General features: G+C 36.4%; 2 protein-coding genes across 2 annotated transcripts in view; one reads left to right on the top strand and one right to left on the bottom strand.

Moving 5' to 3' along the window:
* Positions 1-14692, bottom strand: part of TOPBP1 (topoisomerase (DNA) II binding protein 1) — an 84215-nt gene that overhangs the window by 45201 nt on the left and 24322 nt on the right. Inside the window, exons 14-18 of the mRNA XM_008581133.1 lie at positions 7077-7250; positions 6878-6987; positions 1900-2023; positions 1180-1326; positions 665-767 (exon numbers count right to left, since the gene is read on the bottom strand). Of these exons, the coding sequence (XP_008579355.1) occupies positions 665-767; positions 1180-1326; positions 1900-2023; positions 6878-6987; positions 7077-7250 (658 nt within the window). The remainder of the gene's footprint in view (positions 1-664; positions 768-1179; positions 1327-1899; positions 2024-6877; positions 6988-7076; positions 7251-14692) is intronic.
* Positions 1-14692, top strand: part of CDV3 (CDV3 homolog (mouse)) — a 110539-nt gene that overhangs the window by 75949 nt on the left and 19898 nt on the right. The window lies entirely within an intron of this gene.

The raw sequence follows: 14692 nt of genomic DNA, 5'->3' as shown, positions 1-14692 counted from the left end.
ACACGGAAAAAAAAAAAAAAAAAAAAGACAAAAAAAAAAAAGTTTAAAAAGAAAGACTGAAGAAGCTCCTCATCTACTGATATGAAACTCCCCAAGTTGAATCGTTATAAAAACGTCAAGGTATAATACAGTAGGCATGGTAGTCCACCATTTATACCTTTTAAAAGGTGAGGAAGGAAAAGACATTTATGATTGTATATGCATACAACAGCTCTAGAAGAATACATAAGAAACTAATTACACTGGGAGGCTGGGCAACACGGGTGGGAGAAACTATTCATACCTCCTTCTGTACTTTTAAAATCATGTAAATATGTTAAAATATATAATAGACCTTCTTGAAAATTAGCAAAAAGAATTGAACCAAAGAACAAATTTTTAAAAAATCACCAACTCTACCTACCTTTAATGGAATTAGAGCTGTATGACACTAACTGTAAAATACCCAGTTCCATAAATTTCACAAATTTCACACTTAAATCACTTAGAACTTTGCAAATTATCACTTAGTGATCAGCATGGAACCTCAAATCAATTCTCAAATATGCTTTGTTTGCATTTAGCAACACAGAAAATAATTTTACTTTTCCATCTGATGTAAAAGAAGTAGTCTATATAAAAGACATATTTGTAAAAAAAGTTTTTAATTTAAAAAATACTTTACCTCCTTTACAATCATTCCCTCCATTTTCATTTGATGGTGCCGATTCTTTATTACTGATGGTGATACTGTCTATATCATTTTCTTCTAATGGCGAATGATCTGGCTATTGAAGGAGAAAAATTACAATTTCTCAAACCAAGCCATTGTATAAGGTTTCATAGCAATACAGTCATGCATTACTTAAAAACACGGATATGTTCTGAGAAATGCATCATTACATGATTTTGTCATTGTGTGAACATCACAGTGTATTTACACAAACCTAGACAGTATAGCCTACTACACACCTAGGTCATGTGGTATAGCCTATTGCTCCTATGTGAGTAACGTATTGTGCTACATCATTACAATGGCTACAACATCACTAGGCAATAGGAATTTTTCAGTTCCATTATCATCTTATGGGACCACCATCATATATGTAGTCCATCATTGACTGAAACGTTAGGCAGCACATGACTGTATACAATTATACATTCAGCTTAGGAATAGAGAAAGGTATCCATAATACCTACCTCACCATCCTTTGTTGTAGAACCAGCTGACAGCAGTCGACGATTACATAGTCTATCATCTTGCACTGCACTGATATCCAGGCTCATTTTGGGATTATAAGTATGTGGATAAAGAGATTCAGGAAGATGTTTATACTCTTGGGCACACTGCAATACAATGGTGTACTTTAAAAGGAGAACTGAAAAAAATCTTAGTGAATAAGAGATGTTAAGTAGAATAAGGACAACCAATACATTATTTTGTAAAGATGGAAAAAGTTCAGGAAATCAAATTTTAAAAAGTAGTTTATATTAAAAAATTCCCATCATACAAATGACAGATTGTCCTCACTCTTTAAATGTTATATCCACTAAAGCATAAAATGAAATTCTATTTCTGTGTTTTTGCCAAAGTTATCAGCTACATTCCATGGGGCCGGGGGTGGAGGGAGGGACAACATAGTTCTAAACTGTACTGGTATGTTAAATTAATTCTCCTCAAATTATTATAAAATTTCCATTCGTATCATTCTTAACTAGTGAAAGGAATAAGAAAGCATACCCATTAAAGATTTGTTTAGGGAATAAAGATCTTATTTTAATGCTAAAGAAATGAAATGTACATAATTAACCAAGATCATCAAACTTGTTTACGTAGACTGAAGCTCTGACTCTGTGCTCTGAAATAGTTTGTATACATTTTCAATTAATAGAGATGGGAGGGAAAAAAAGACTGCTTACATCTAAAAGCCAGTACTCTGAAACAATATGTACTCCTCTTTCTTTTACAGATTTATACTCTCGATTAGTGTCATTTGGCCGCCCTTGATAGATGAAATGAGTCACTGTTTCATCAAAACTCCACCTGAAACAACACACACAAAAAAATAAGAGAAATGTTCACATAAACCTTAAGATGATTATTCACTGTGAGCAGAATATTCTGACATTCACAAAACTTTCAGATCTAAAGCAAAAACATTAAAATGACAAGCTCTACCTTTTTTGACAAATTTTTCACATAGAAGCATATCTCTAGGTATATAAATGCAGAGAAGTTTAGGATACTCTTTAAAATATTATGTTCTTTTTTATACTTTTATGCATTGTTTTAATTTTCTCTTTTATAATTAGTATCTCTTTATGATAAAAATAAAGGTATTTTTAAATTAATAAAATGGCAAAGCATCCAATCTGTTCTCCAGTTATTGGCAGTCCCTATCCATTGTATGCCCCACAAAAGGCTATGTACTTTATACATCATTTCATCCATTTCTCACAACAACCCTAAAACACTGGCATTATTATATCCATTTTACAGATAAGAGAACTGGGGGACATAAGTACTCTGGTTCAAGGATATTCAGTAAGTGGTAGAGCCAGGTTTCAAAATCCACGCTCTTTTTTTTTTTAAAGGGATATCTAGCAACTCTGGTAAATTTATTTGTTTTTTGTTTTTTTTTTGCAGCTGGCCAGTATGGGGACACTGAATCACTGTGTTACAAGGGCATGCTCTAACCAACTGAGCTAACCAAGCAGCCCCACACACTGATCTCCTGATTCTTCCCATTCAGTATTCTCCTGACTTGGGAAAATAATCTAAAAAATGTAAAACATGTCATCCTTCAAAAGATGTAGTAAAAACCAAAGAGAAGAAAGGGGCCGGCCTGGTGGCGCAAACCCGCCGAGGGTTCGGATCCCACATACAGACCGGTTCCCGCTCACTGGCTGAGCGAGGTGCAGGTGCAGCACCAAGGGTTGCGATCCCGTTGCCGGTCCCGGTCCGGTACGGGCGCGACACTGAGGGTTGCGATCCATTGCCGGACACGAAAAAAGACAAAAAAAGGGGGGAAAAAAAAAAGAAATAAAAATTATATTTCTAAATCACCAAAATAAATAGAAATTTCTCCTTTTGGACACTTAGAACATTTTCCATTTCCTAAATAAGAAATATCTCTAAACCTTTTATATAAGCCCAGTTAAGAAAATTAAGTAGTAATATTTTCTCCTAAATTACATTATAAACATCTCTATTTCCTACTGCTCATGTATCCATAAAAATAACATTAAAAATACACCTTGCCTAATTCAGCTGTCAGTCTTTCCTACTGTCTCTATTTCCACTTTTGAGGTAAATTATATTTACTTAAATAAGTTCAAATAAATTATCAAGATAATTCAGAAACACAGAGCAGTATTTTTGCCTGAATCTGGTTTACTATTCAACTCCACTGCAATATGGAAACTATAAGTTTTACTCCCCAGATGTCCTTCAAGAACAGACTGTCTGTGGTTGTAGATGATTTAGCTCAGGGATTGGCAAATTTTTTCTTAAAAGGTCAGATGGTAAATATTTTAGACTTTGCAGACCAAGCATTCTCTTTCACAACTACTCAACTCTTGCCTTGTATGTGAAAGCAGCCACAGACAACATGTAAATAAACAGACACTGATGTGTTCCAATAAATCTTTACTCACAAAAACAGATGACTGGCCCTCCAACCCTTGGTCTAGATCAGTACCTTTAGCAAAAGTGTTACTTTACTTTAGAAGATATTTTGGAAATTTGTGGGGATGATTTTTGTTACAATAATGTGTACACTGGAGGGGGCTACTAGCACGTACTGGGTAAGGACCAGGGATGCTAGTAATTCTGGGGAACAGTCATACATAGTTATCCCATATCCTGCATGATTTTCTAATGTCCCAAAAAATTCACATAGGTAAAAAAAAGTTGTTTATAATTAGATGAGTCTAGAACCTGTTTTACATATAAACACACAGTACTTTTTGCAGCTTTAATATATACTAATATAATGGAAATACAACTACTATGTAAATTGATGGAAAACTGTACTTTGCTTAATTTGGAACTTTGCAAAATCATGAATAGCTTTTGGTAAAGTCATATTACCAACAGAAATGCTACTCATGGTATGAGTCTCCATTACATGTCTCGGCCTTGTGGCTGTTGCATTTGAGGTAATTTTACATAGGTATGCAAACATATTAGTATTTCATTGTCTTCTGATAAAGACATGCTCAAGCATTTACATAATGAACATATATTCCTCTATTATTGTGCAACTTCGACTTCTATGCATCACAGAGCTCTATATTGACTTTCATTTTTAAAAATTATAAAAGTAAATAGGCTACATTTGTGAATTTCATTTTGGTAGAGAGAATGTTACACAAATATTTATAATAAAATGGGGATGCTGCATCTGATGTGTTGAGAAGATATGGCCTAGATGTTTAACTGTCTGAAGGCAGGAAATAGTATCAGATGATCTCTTCAAGATGGTCAGGTCCTAGATCATGGAAAGAAACATCTGGGACAACTTCACTTGAGAACTAACTACCCTATATACACATAAATACCAAAACCCCTGCATATTATTAAAAAGTTCTTCCCTTTTATCAATTACCAAGTTTGAAAAATCCATTTCAAGAAAAGATTTAATGCAAATTTAAATGAATGCAACTGACAGTTAAATTCTATTTAGGAATATCAGCAAAAAAATTCTTTTTATTGAGAGGTCCAACATAAATCTTATAAAAATATAAATCCTATATATTCCCTTTAAGTCTTACCTGAAGTCTGCATATAAACAGAATACCCAAGGAAGCATTCAATTCTAACAAATATATATATATATATATATATATATATATATACACCCTCACAAGGCTATTGTGAGAATGAAATGAGATAATGCTCAGCAACTGGCAATAGGCAATATAAATATAATAGGTAATTATATAATAATATACATAATAGGTAATATAAATATTTATAAGTAGTTGTAAGTAAGAAATCCTCACTATTCCACAATAGATGCATCAAACACTAAGATTCTTATAAATATTACAGATAAATTTTATTTTCCTGACCTAATTTCTTTATCAAATAGAAAAGTAACTGAAATAAGACTTACCAAAGGGGAAAATGAAACTACTCATATTCCTCAAACTGTTTGTCATTTATAAAACCAACCATTATGCTATCTATGAATGGCTGAACACATGTGATCAACAAAGATAGTACTGCAGATGGTGGAAGAGTACAGTCAACTCAGGACTGGTTGGAACAGGCAAGAGTCTCCCAATCCTTGATACTGATGCCAATTGTGCCAGGGACCTGTCTCCAGCTTAGGCTGTCAAGTGGAGGGCAGATCTGATTATCTAGGTCTCCAAAGTCTTTAAAATGATATGAATTAAAACATAATCAAAAAACACCATCTTAATTCAGGGGGATTGCTAGAGTGCTTAGCACTACTCACAGAAGGGCTCTAATATGAAAATCACTAAAGTAAAGATAGCTTAATCTCATTTCCAGATGTATTACTAGACTACAAACTCCTCGAAGACAGGGTACTACAATTTGAATGACCCCCAAAATTCATTGAAGCTTTATCCCCACTGTAACAGTGTTAAGAGGGTGGGAAATCAGACTATGGTATTTGAAAGGTGGGGTCTTTGGGAGGCGACTGGATTGTGAGGACTAACCTCCCATGAATGGGTTGATCCTTTCATGGACTAATAGACTGATGTTTTAATGGGTTATCAGGGAGTAGACTGGGGGCTTTATAAAGGAAAGGAAGAAAGCAGGTGAAAATGTGCTCTTGCTCAGCCCTCACCACGTGATTCCCTGCATCGCCACAGGACTATGTAGAGAGTTCCCACCAAGGAGAAGCCCCTTACCAGATGTGCCCCCTCGACCTTGGAATTCCCAGCCTCCAAAACTGTAAGAAATAAAATTTGTTTTCTTAAAAATTACCTAGTTTCAGGTATTCTTTTATAAGCAACAGAAAATGGACTAACAAGGATACTTTTAGACTATATGGACCATTCATGGATCCTAAGTTTCTAGAATAGCGAGTAGCGCAAAATAGGTTCTCAAATATTTGTTAAATATACCTGAAAAAATACACCTATAATAGTGACTTGATATGTGAGAAAGTATTTTCAAAGGATGTGATAAATTAAAAATAAATTGGAGAGGGCCGGCCCGGTGGCGCACTGCTACAGTGCGCCGCTTGAGAGCGCGGCAGCACTCCTGCCGAGGGTTCGGATCCCACATACAGACCGGTTCCCGCTCACTGGCTGAGCGAGGTGCAGGCGCAACACCGAGGGTTGCGATCCCGTTGCCGGTCCCGGTCCGGTACGGGCTTTAGACTATATGGACCATTCATGGATCCTAAGTTTCTAGAATAGCGAGTAGCGCAAAATAGGTTCTCAAATATTTGTTAAATATACCTGAAAAAATACACCTATAATAGTGACTTGATATGTGAGAAAGTATTTTCAAAGGATGTGATAAATTAAAAATAAATTGGAGAGGGCCGGCCCGGTGGCGCACTGCTACAGTGCGCCGCTTGAGAGCGCGGCAGCACTCCTGCCGAGGGTTCGGATCCCACATACAGACCGGTTCCCGCTCACTGGCTGAGCGAGGTGCAGGCGCAACACCGAGGGTTGCGATCCCGTTGCCGGTCCCGGTCCAGTACGGGCGCGACACTGAGGGTTGCGATCCGTTGCCGGACACGAAAAAAGACAAAAAAAATAATAAACAAATAAATAAATTGGAGAGATTTTGTTGATGATATGACACCCTAAAAGGCAAAATAAATGTTTCCTTGCAGATGCTCACAGTAGCTTTAGGTTTCTTTATAAATCTAGGCCATATAACCACCAAACAGAAAGATGTGCCAACTACCTGTAATCTGCTCCTAGAGAGGCTGCAATCCCATTTAGTTCACTCTGCTTCTTACTGAGTTTTTTACTAACACATACCACCATCTTTTGAAGTGGCTTTGGAGCTTCTTCCTGGCCATGGAAAATTTAAAAAACAGATCAGCCATTATTGCTTAAAATGTTTTATCAAAACTTCCTTTTAATAAGAGAACTAATTCTACCTTCCCTGATTGGGCATCCTTCAGTTGAGGGCTGGCAGAAAGAGCAGCAGCATTCCGGGAGCTATTTGCCAAAGCAAGTTTCAAGTTTCTGACAATGACTTCTGAGAGTGGTGTACTCAGTTGCCTTCTCGGTTGGCTGGCACCTCCTGGAGTTTCCAAGGCTGCAAGTGCATCCTATACATATGGAGGAGGAGAGGGAAAGAGAGGGAAAAAAGAAGAGAAAAAGGAAGAAAGGGGGGAAGAGAAAGCCAGAGGGGGAAATAAGGTAGAGAAAGAGGAAAAGGAAGGAGTGGGAAAGAAAAATAAGGGGGATAACCCTCAAAATTAATGGATTACAGCTTTATCGTCCTCCGGTTTTCCTCCAAGCAACAATAAAAAGAATGAACTATAATTTATATCTACGTTTCATGAAGAAAAAAAATTCCATATTGTTCAGTAAATTGGTTTAAAGAGATTAACAAACTTAAATTTTCAGCAGTGCTTGCCATGTTTACCTGAATATTAGAGTCAAAGTTGCGAAAAAAACAAGCAAGGATGAATATAATATATGAATTATAAGGAAGGTTAAAAAGTCAGAATGAGCTAAAAATAAATTATGAAAAATCTTCAAAAGTACAAAATATACTCCTGTTCCCAAGTCACCCACAGTTCCCTCTTGAGAGTCTGCTACTTTACTGCTGGTTTGTTCATTTTCTTTTACATCTGTGTAAAATTCCATGTATATATCAGAATGTTATTTACCTGTGTCCAACTGATGAATATTTAGGTTAACAATCTTTTACTAGTATAACAATGCAACAAATAACCTTGTGCACACATCATTTTGCACACACAAGAGTAAAGGGAATATTTTTTTTTTTTCCTTTTTGTCTTTTTTCATGACCGGCAACAGATCGCAACCCTCAGTGTCGCGCCCGTACCGGACCGGGACCGACCACGGGATCGCAACCCTTGGTGTTGCTCCCGCCCCTTGCTCAGCCAGTGAGAGGCCGGTCTGTATGTGGGATCCGAACCCTCGGCAGGAGCGCCGCCACGCTTCCCAAGCGGCGCACTATAGCAGTGCGCCACCGGGCCGGCCCCAGTAAAGGGAATATTTTAAGCAAAATACATGTACTCATGTGGACATTCTCATGAGCAAAGTGTGAGAGTGTGTTTCCAAACATGCTTGACAACACAGTAGATAATCAAATTTTTCTTTTTTGCCAATCTGAGGTTAAATCTCTTTATGTGTGTATAATATTTGTATCTAATTTTTTGTGACAACTATCTGTTCGTATCCTTTGCCCATTTTTCCATTGGGTTGTTAGTTTCTTTATATTCACTTGTATAAATATATTTTCATATCCATTTGTATGAATTTATATGTGCAACTATCTTCTATGATATAATATTCACACGTGTTCCCAATTTGTCATTTGTCAACTTTTTGCCATGGAGGAGTTTTTAATGACACCAAATACATATGCATCTTTTCTTTTTTCTTTTTTTTAAAAGATGACTGGTAAGGGGATCTTAACCCTTGACCTGGTGTTGTCAGCACCATGCTCCCCCAAGTGAGCCAACCGGCCATCCCTATATAGGGATCCGAACCCATGGTCTTGGTGTTTTCAGCACCACATTCTCCCAAGTTAGGTATGGTCCGGCCCTAAACACATATGCATCTTTGATTTCTTTTGAGGTATAGTTAGAAAGGCCTTCCCCACACAGAGATTATTTTTTAAAAAACTCTCTCATGGCCTGTTTCAAAATTTTTTTAAAAATTGGGGCGGGGGAGGGCTGGCCGGTATAGGGATTGAACCCTGGACTTTGGTGTTTTCAGCACCACACTCTAACCAACTGAGCTAACTGGCCAGCCCTTGTTTTGGAATTTTTAAGGCTTTATTTCTTGTATTTAAATATCTGGCCATCTAAAACTTATTCTGATGTTAAGTGTGAGCTTTAATCCCAATTGTATTATCAGATGGTTACCTAGTTCTCTGATTTGAATGCCTATCTACCCAGCTGTCTGATCTGAATTTCTTGATCTATGAGTTGTAATCTTGTGCATTGATTTGATTATACATATGACAATAATACAGTTCGTTTGACAGTAATGCTGCTTGAATTACTGCAACTTTATAAGAGGTTTTAATAATTGGTAGGGCTAGTGCTTACCCTCAATTATTCTTTTCAAATTTTTTACACTATTTCTGCTTGCATTTTTAATAGGATCTATGTTACCTTTACAGATCTTTACAATGCTTAATCTACTTTGCAAGAACATGGAAAGTCTTTCTGTGTGCTAAAGTTTTGTTTTTTTAAATCTTAATAGTACCGGCCAGCCACAAAATAAAAAAATTTAGAGGATTCCTCATACACAACAGAAATCAGAAGCTCCATATGACATCTTCAACACCTGTGCCATGAACAATGCTTCCCTCCTGGTACTTTCTTCCACTTAAGCACTAGATCCCAACCCCTCTCACCAACTCAAGACTGTGGCTCCAGCAATTCCCCATTCTCTCACTGGCATCACCAATTGGATCTCCACTGGATCAGTCATACTGGCATACAAACAGGTATTTCTTCTGTCTCAAAAACAAAGCAACCTTCTTTTGATCCTACTTTGTCCTAAAGCTAAAATCTCATTTCCTGGCTCCCCTTTACAGTGATACTCCTCAAAAGCATTGCTTATACTCAATGACTTCAATTCTCACATTTCCTTATGAATCCACACCAGCTTTTGCCTCCATCATGCCACCAAAACCCTTATTGTTATGATCACTGACCTCCACAGTGCTAAATCCAGGGGCCAATTTTCTGTTCTCACCTTCTTGATCTTTGAGCAGCATCAGACACAGTTAACCCCTCCTTAGTCTTTGAAATACTTTTCTTATTTGGTCTCTAAGACAATCTCCATGCTTTCTTTCTCCCTCACTGTTGGCTCCTTCTCAATCTCCTTTGCTGGTTGCTCCTCTAAATGTGAGGGTGTTCGTTGGAACTCTTTTATTCTTTGCCTTCTCCTACTCTCTTGGTATCTATTCTCATATGGCTTTTAACAATACCTAGAAACTCAGATTCCCAAATTTCTACCTCTAGCCAGACCACTCCCTGAACTTCAAGCATTATATGCAAATGCCTATTTGACAACAATACTTGGATATTTAACTAGCATCTCAAACTTAATGTGCCTAATATATGAACTCTTGATCTTTAGGTGCCAATCCCAACCTGTCCTACTCAACTCAGTTTACTGGCAGCTCTGTTCTTCTAATTTCAGACCAAAAATATGGAGAAAGAGCCAAATTTTGAACATTTAAAAACCCACCATGTATTGGGGAAAATTGAATGAAAATTATTAACATCTAGACATATCCTTGTAAAACTATTAGACTTTAAAGATAAAATAAAAATCCACATGGTAGGGCTGGCCTGTGGCTCACTTGGGAGAGTGTGGTGCTGATAACACCAAGGCCACGGGTTCAGATCCCTATATAGGGATGGCTGGTTGGCTCACTTGGGAGAGTGTGGTGCTGATAACACCAAGGCCACGGGTTCAGATCCCTATATAGGGATGGCTGGTTGGCTCACTTGGGAGAGTGTGGTGCTGATAACACCAAGGCCACGGGTTCAGATCCCTATATAGGGATGGCTGGTTGGCTCACTTGGGAGAGTGTGGTGCTGATAACACCAAGGCCACGGGTTCAGATCCCTATATAGGGATGGCTGGTTGGCTCACTTGGGAGAGTGTGGTGCTGACAACACCAAGTCAGGGGTTAAGATCCCCTTACCAGTCATCCTTAAAAAAAAAAAAAAATCCAAATGGCCTCCAGGCAAAAAGATGAAATAACTTACAACAACAAGATAATTAGACTGGTATCAGATTTTTCAAAAACACACACAAAGCAAGGCAGCAGTGGAGGGGTACTTTCAGGAAACTCAAGGGAAAAAATTGCAAACCAAAAACAGTACATCCCTAACACTCTGTTTAAGAATCAACACCACAATAAGTGTTTTGTATGTGCAGAACTCAAGGAACACTGTAAACATGTGTCTTTCCTAAGGAATCCACTAGAGGATGAATTCTCTTCTCCCAAAAGATGACCAAGTTTCACAACGGACAGTAGGCATTTCATATATTCAACTGTAGAGTTAAGACCAAAATGAAGGTGAGGTCCGTGGGTTGAAGAATATATAAAACGCAACTAAAAGCAGCAGAAGAGAGAAAAGGTGGAAATAGAGTAAGATCACTGATTGCTACACAGGCAATAAATTGGAGTCAAAAGACATACAGTAGTCTCCACTTATCCACAGTTTCACTTTCCATAGTTTCAGTTACCTGTGGTCAACTGTGGTCCAAAAATAGTACATGGAAAATTCCAGAAATAAAGACAGAGAGATCACTTTCACATAAGTTTTATGTGAATTATGTGTTATAATTTCACACTGTTATAATTGTTTTAAGTTGTATATTGTTATAATTGTTTTATTAGCTACTGTTGTTAATCTCTTACTGTGCCTAATTTACAAATTAAACTTTATCATAGGTATGTATGTACAGGAAAAAACATATATATAGGGTATATATGGGGTTCATGGTTTCAGGCATCCACCAGAGGTCTTAAAACGTATCCCCTGTAGATAAGGGGGAGAGTACATAATTTAAAACTGACAAATAATAAAAGGTTAAATAAGGGAAGGGGGATTAAGAGCAGTATAAAAAGTATTAATATGAAGGTAACCATGAAAATTTAAAAAAACCAAAAAGCCCACAATTCCTTCCTAAATACCAAAAGAGAAAAAACAAAGAGGGCACACAATGTAAAAATACGTAATATAAATATACATAACATTCACAAATTAATTTCAACATAATATATCACAGAGCTGAGACCAAATATAAGTGAAATTAAATGTGAATAGGCTGAACTCACCTAACTGAAATAAAGATTGTCAAAATGGCTTGTAAAGTAAAACCCAACTCTAGGCTGTATGGAGGAGATACACTTAAAATACAAGCAATCCAAAAAGGCTAAAAATGAAGGAATGCACAGATATATGAGGCAAATGAACAGTAAGAGGGCAGGGATTAAAAATCCTGATACCAAAGTAGACTTCAAGCCAAAAAACATTAAACAAGAGAAGGGACACTTTATGTTAAAAGCCACATTCACATTCCAACTAACGTAAGTTATGAATATCTATGTATGAATTAAAACAGCAACTACTTATTTAAACAAAAGCTGCATAAGATTCCAGGAAAAATAGAAACACACCAATATAAAAAGCTTGAAAATACCATTTAGTATGAGATAGATCAAATAAACAAAAAATAGGAAAAGATATAAAAGATCTAAACAATGTAATCAGTAAGTTAGATTTTTTGGCTATATATTGAATGTTACACCCTCATGATAGAGAATATCTCAAGGAATATTTTCAAATATCAATCATACACCAGGGCACAAAGAAAACATTGGTAAGTTCTGTAAAGTAAAAATATTACAAACACTCTGACCACAATGAAATAAAACTAGAAACTAAAAATGAAACAAGTATTAAACAATCTTTGGGTTAAAGGGGAAACACAACAGAAATTAGAGAATTTCTGAAAAATAACAGCAAAAACACTACATTTCTGAGTAAGGGGTATATGGGTATTGCTTGTACTATTTTTATTTTGCAATTTTTTCTAAGTTAGAAGTTATTCCAAGTAAGAAGTTAAAAAATAAAACAACATAATACCAAGTGTTAGCAAAGATAAAGAACACTGGGTGCTCTCAATATGAGGTACTTCAAAAAATCTGGAAAAATAAAATTGAAAGATATCTTTCCATGAACTCTTTGAAGTACCCTCAAATACTATCAGTGGAAGACTATGAACTGGTAAAACCACTTTGGTGAACTCTCAAGTTTGTCATTCTCTACTAACGTTGAAATGTAACTCAGCAATTTCACTACTAGGTGTATACCAAATGGTAATGCAAGTGCACATATTCCAAAAGACATGCAAAAAAATGTTCATGGTAATATTATTTTGTAAGAGCAAAAAACTAATAATAATCACCATTTAGTAATCACCTAAATGCCCATCAACAGTAGACCAGAAATGTAAATTGTGTGTACCCATACAATTGAATAAATTGTAACTACAATAAATTGTCCAACATGGACAAATCTAAATGAAAGTTGAACAACAAAATAGACTCAAACAAGCATAACAAAACTATAGTGTTAGAAATCAGGAGTGTAACACTGAAAGGGAGGAAGCAGCAATGGGGAGGGAGCATGAGGAAGGTTCTATGCTATTGGCAATGATCTCTATCTGAACACGTATGGTGGCTTTCCAACTGTTAACACTATGTCATTTAGCAGTATGTTTATTGCACTTTTCTGATGTGTGTCAATTAAAAATGAAGCTTAAATAAGACGTGGGTTTTATTTTGGGGGAGGCCTAATAGATTGCCATTTTTTTTATTCCATGAGCCCTTCTATGTTTTGAGTAAATAATTCAATATACCATATTACATCAGTTTGAAGAACCACTGATTACAAGATGAAGCATTACTTTATGTACTACCAAAAATGAAAAAGAAAAGAAAAAGAAAAACTGCTAAATAAAGTATTACTATAAACACTGAAACCTTGAAATGTGTTTTTTGTACTGAGACTATTTCAGAACTGCCAGCCTTTCACTGAAACTTTTAAGGCAAGGCACCTAAAAAAGAATGATCTCCATGACTGTAATACTGATAGTATTTCACTTACTACCCAAAGAGTCTGTGAGCTATGAGACTTTAGAGATCATCTGAATTTACTCCATGATTTTACAGATGAAGCCCACAGAAGTTGCTTTAAAAGGCAGCAGGAGACAAAGAAGAGGACTGATCCCAGATCTCACAGTTCCCAAGACAGTGACTTTCCTGTTTCTTAAAGCATTAGGAGCAGAGTGTTAATTGCAGTACAAAATGTTACTTCAAAAAAGATTTCATGTGAAAGCTCAGGATTTTGAGTTTTATAATATTAAAAATATACTTTTTTTCATGTGGGTCAGTGGAATCTGATCAAAGATAAAGACATAAATTAGCTTGCAGAAAATTGTCCTAGTTATCAATTAATATTTATTTTCTGAAGATGAACAATCTGAAAACTTTATCTGCTCCAAACAACAAAATTTTTAATACTAAAAATTTTTAATATGTTGCTTCTTAATATCCTATGAGCAAAACATCAACAGATGAATGGGTATAATAATTTGGCAAAGGTTCATGGAAAAGAAATCATAGACAATGGTTTGAATAGCCACTTGAGAGGCCAGAAGCTACTAAAGGAATAGTGAAGAAGATATCTTTGGAAAATAAATTAGGAAACCACTTTAAAAGGTTATATTAGGGCCAAGCCCGTGGCGCACTCGGGAAAGTGCAGTGCTGGGAGTACAGCAGCGCTCCTGCCGCGGGTTCGGATCCTATATAGGGATGGCCGGTGGTGCGCTCACTGGCTGAGCGCGGTGCGGCTGGTCTCAAAAAGGAAAGAAAAAAAAAAAAGGTTATATTAACCCCTGATTTGCAAATGAATTTTTTCAGAAAGAGAGCCATACTACACTGCTCAGGAAATCAAACAAACTCATCTCTTTAAGG

The sequence above is a fragment of the Galeopterus variegatus genome, unplaced genomic scaffold (assembly GCF_000696425.1).
Source record: "Galeopterus variegatus unplaced genomic scaffold, G_variegatus-3.0.2 Scaffold2271, whole genome shotgun sequence".
Taxonomy (NCBI): domain Eukaryota; kingdom Metazoa; phylum Chordata; class Mammalia; order Dermoptera; family Cynocephalidae; genus Galeopterus; species Galeopterus variegatus.
Note: the sequence above shows the minus strand (reverse complement) of the source record. Positions and strands in the feature narration are given on the sequence as shown.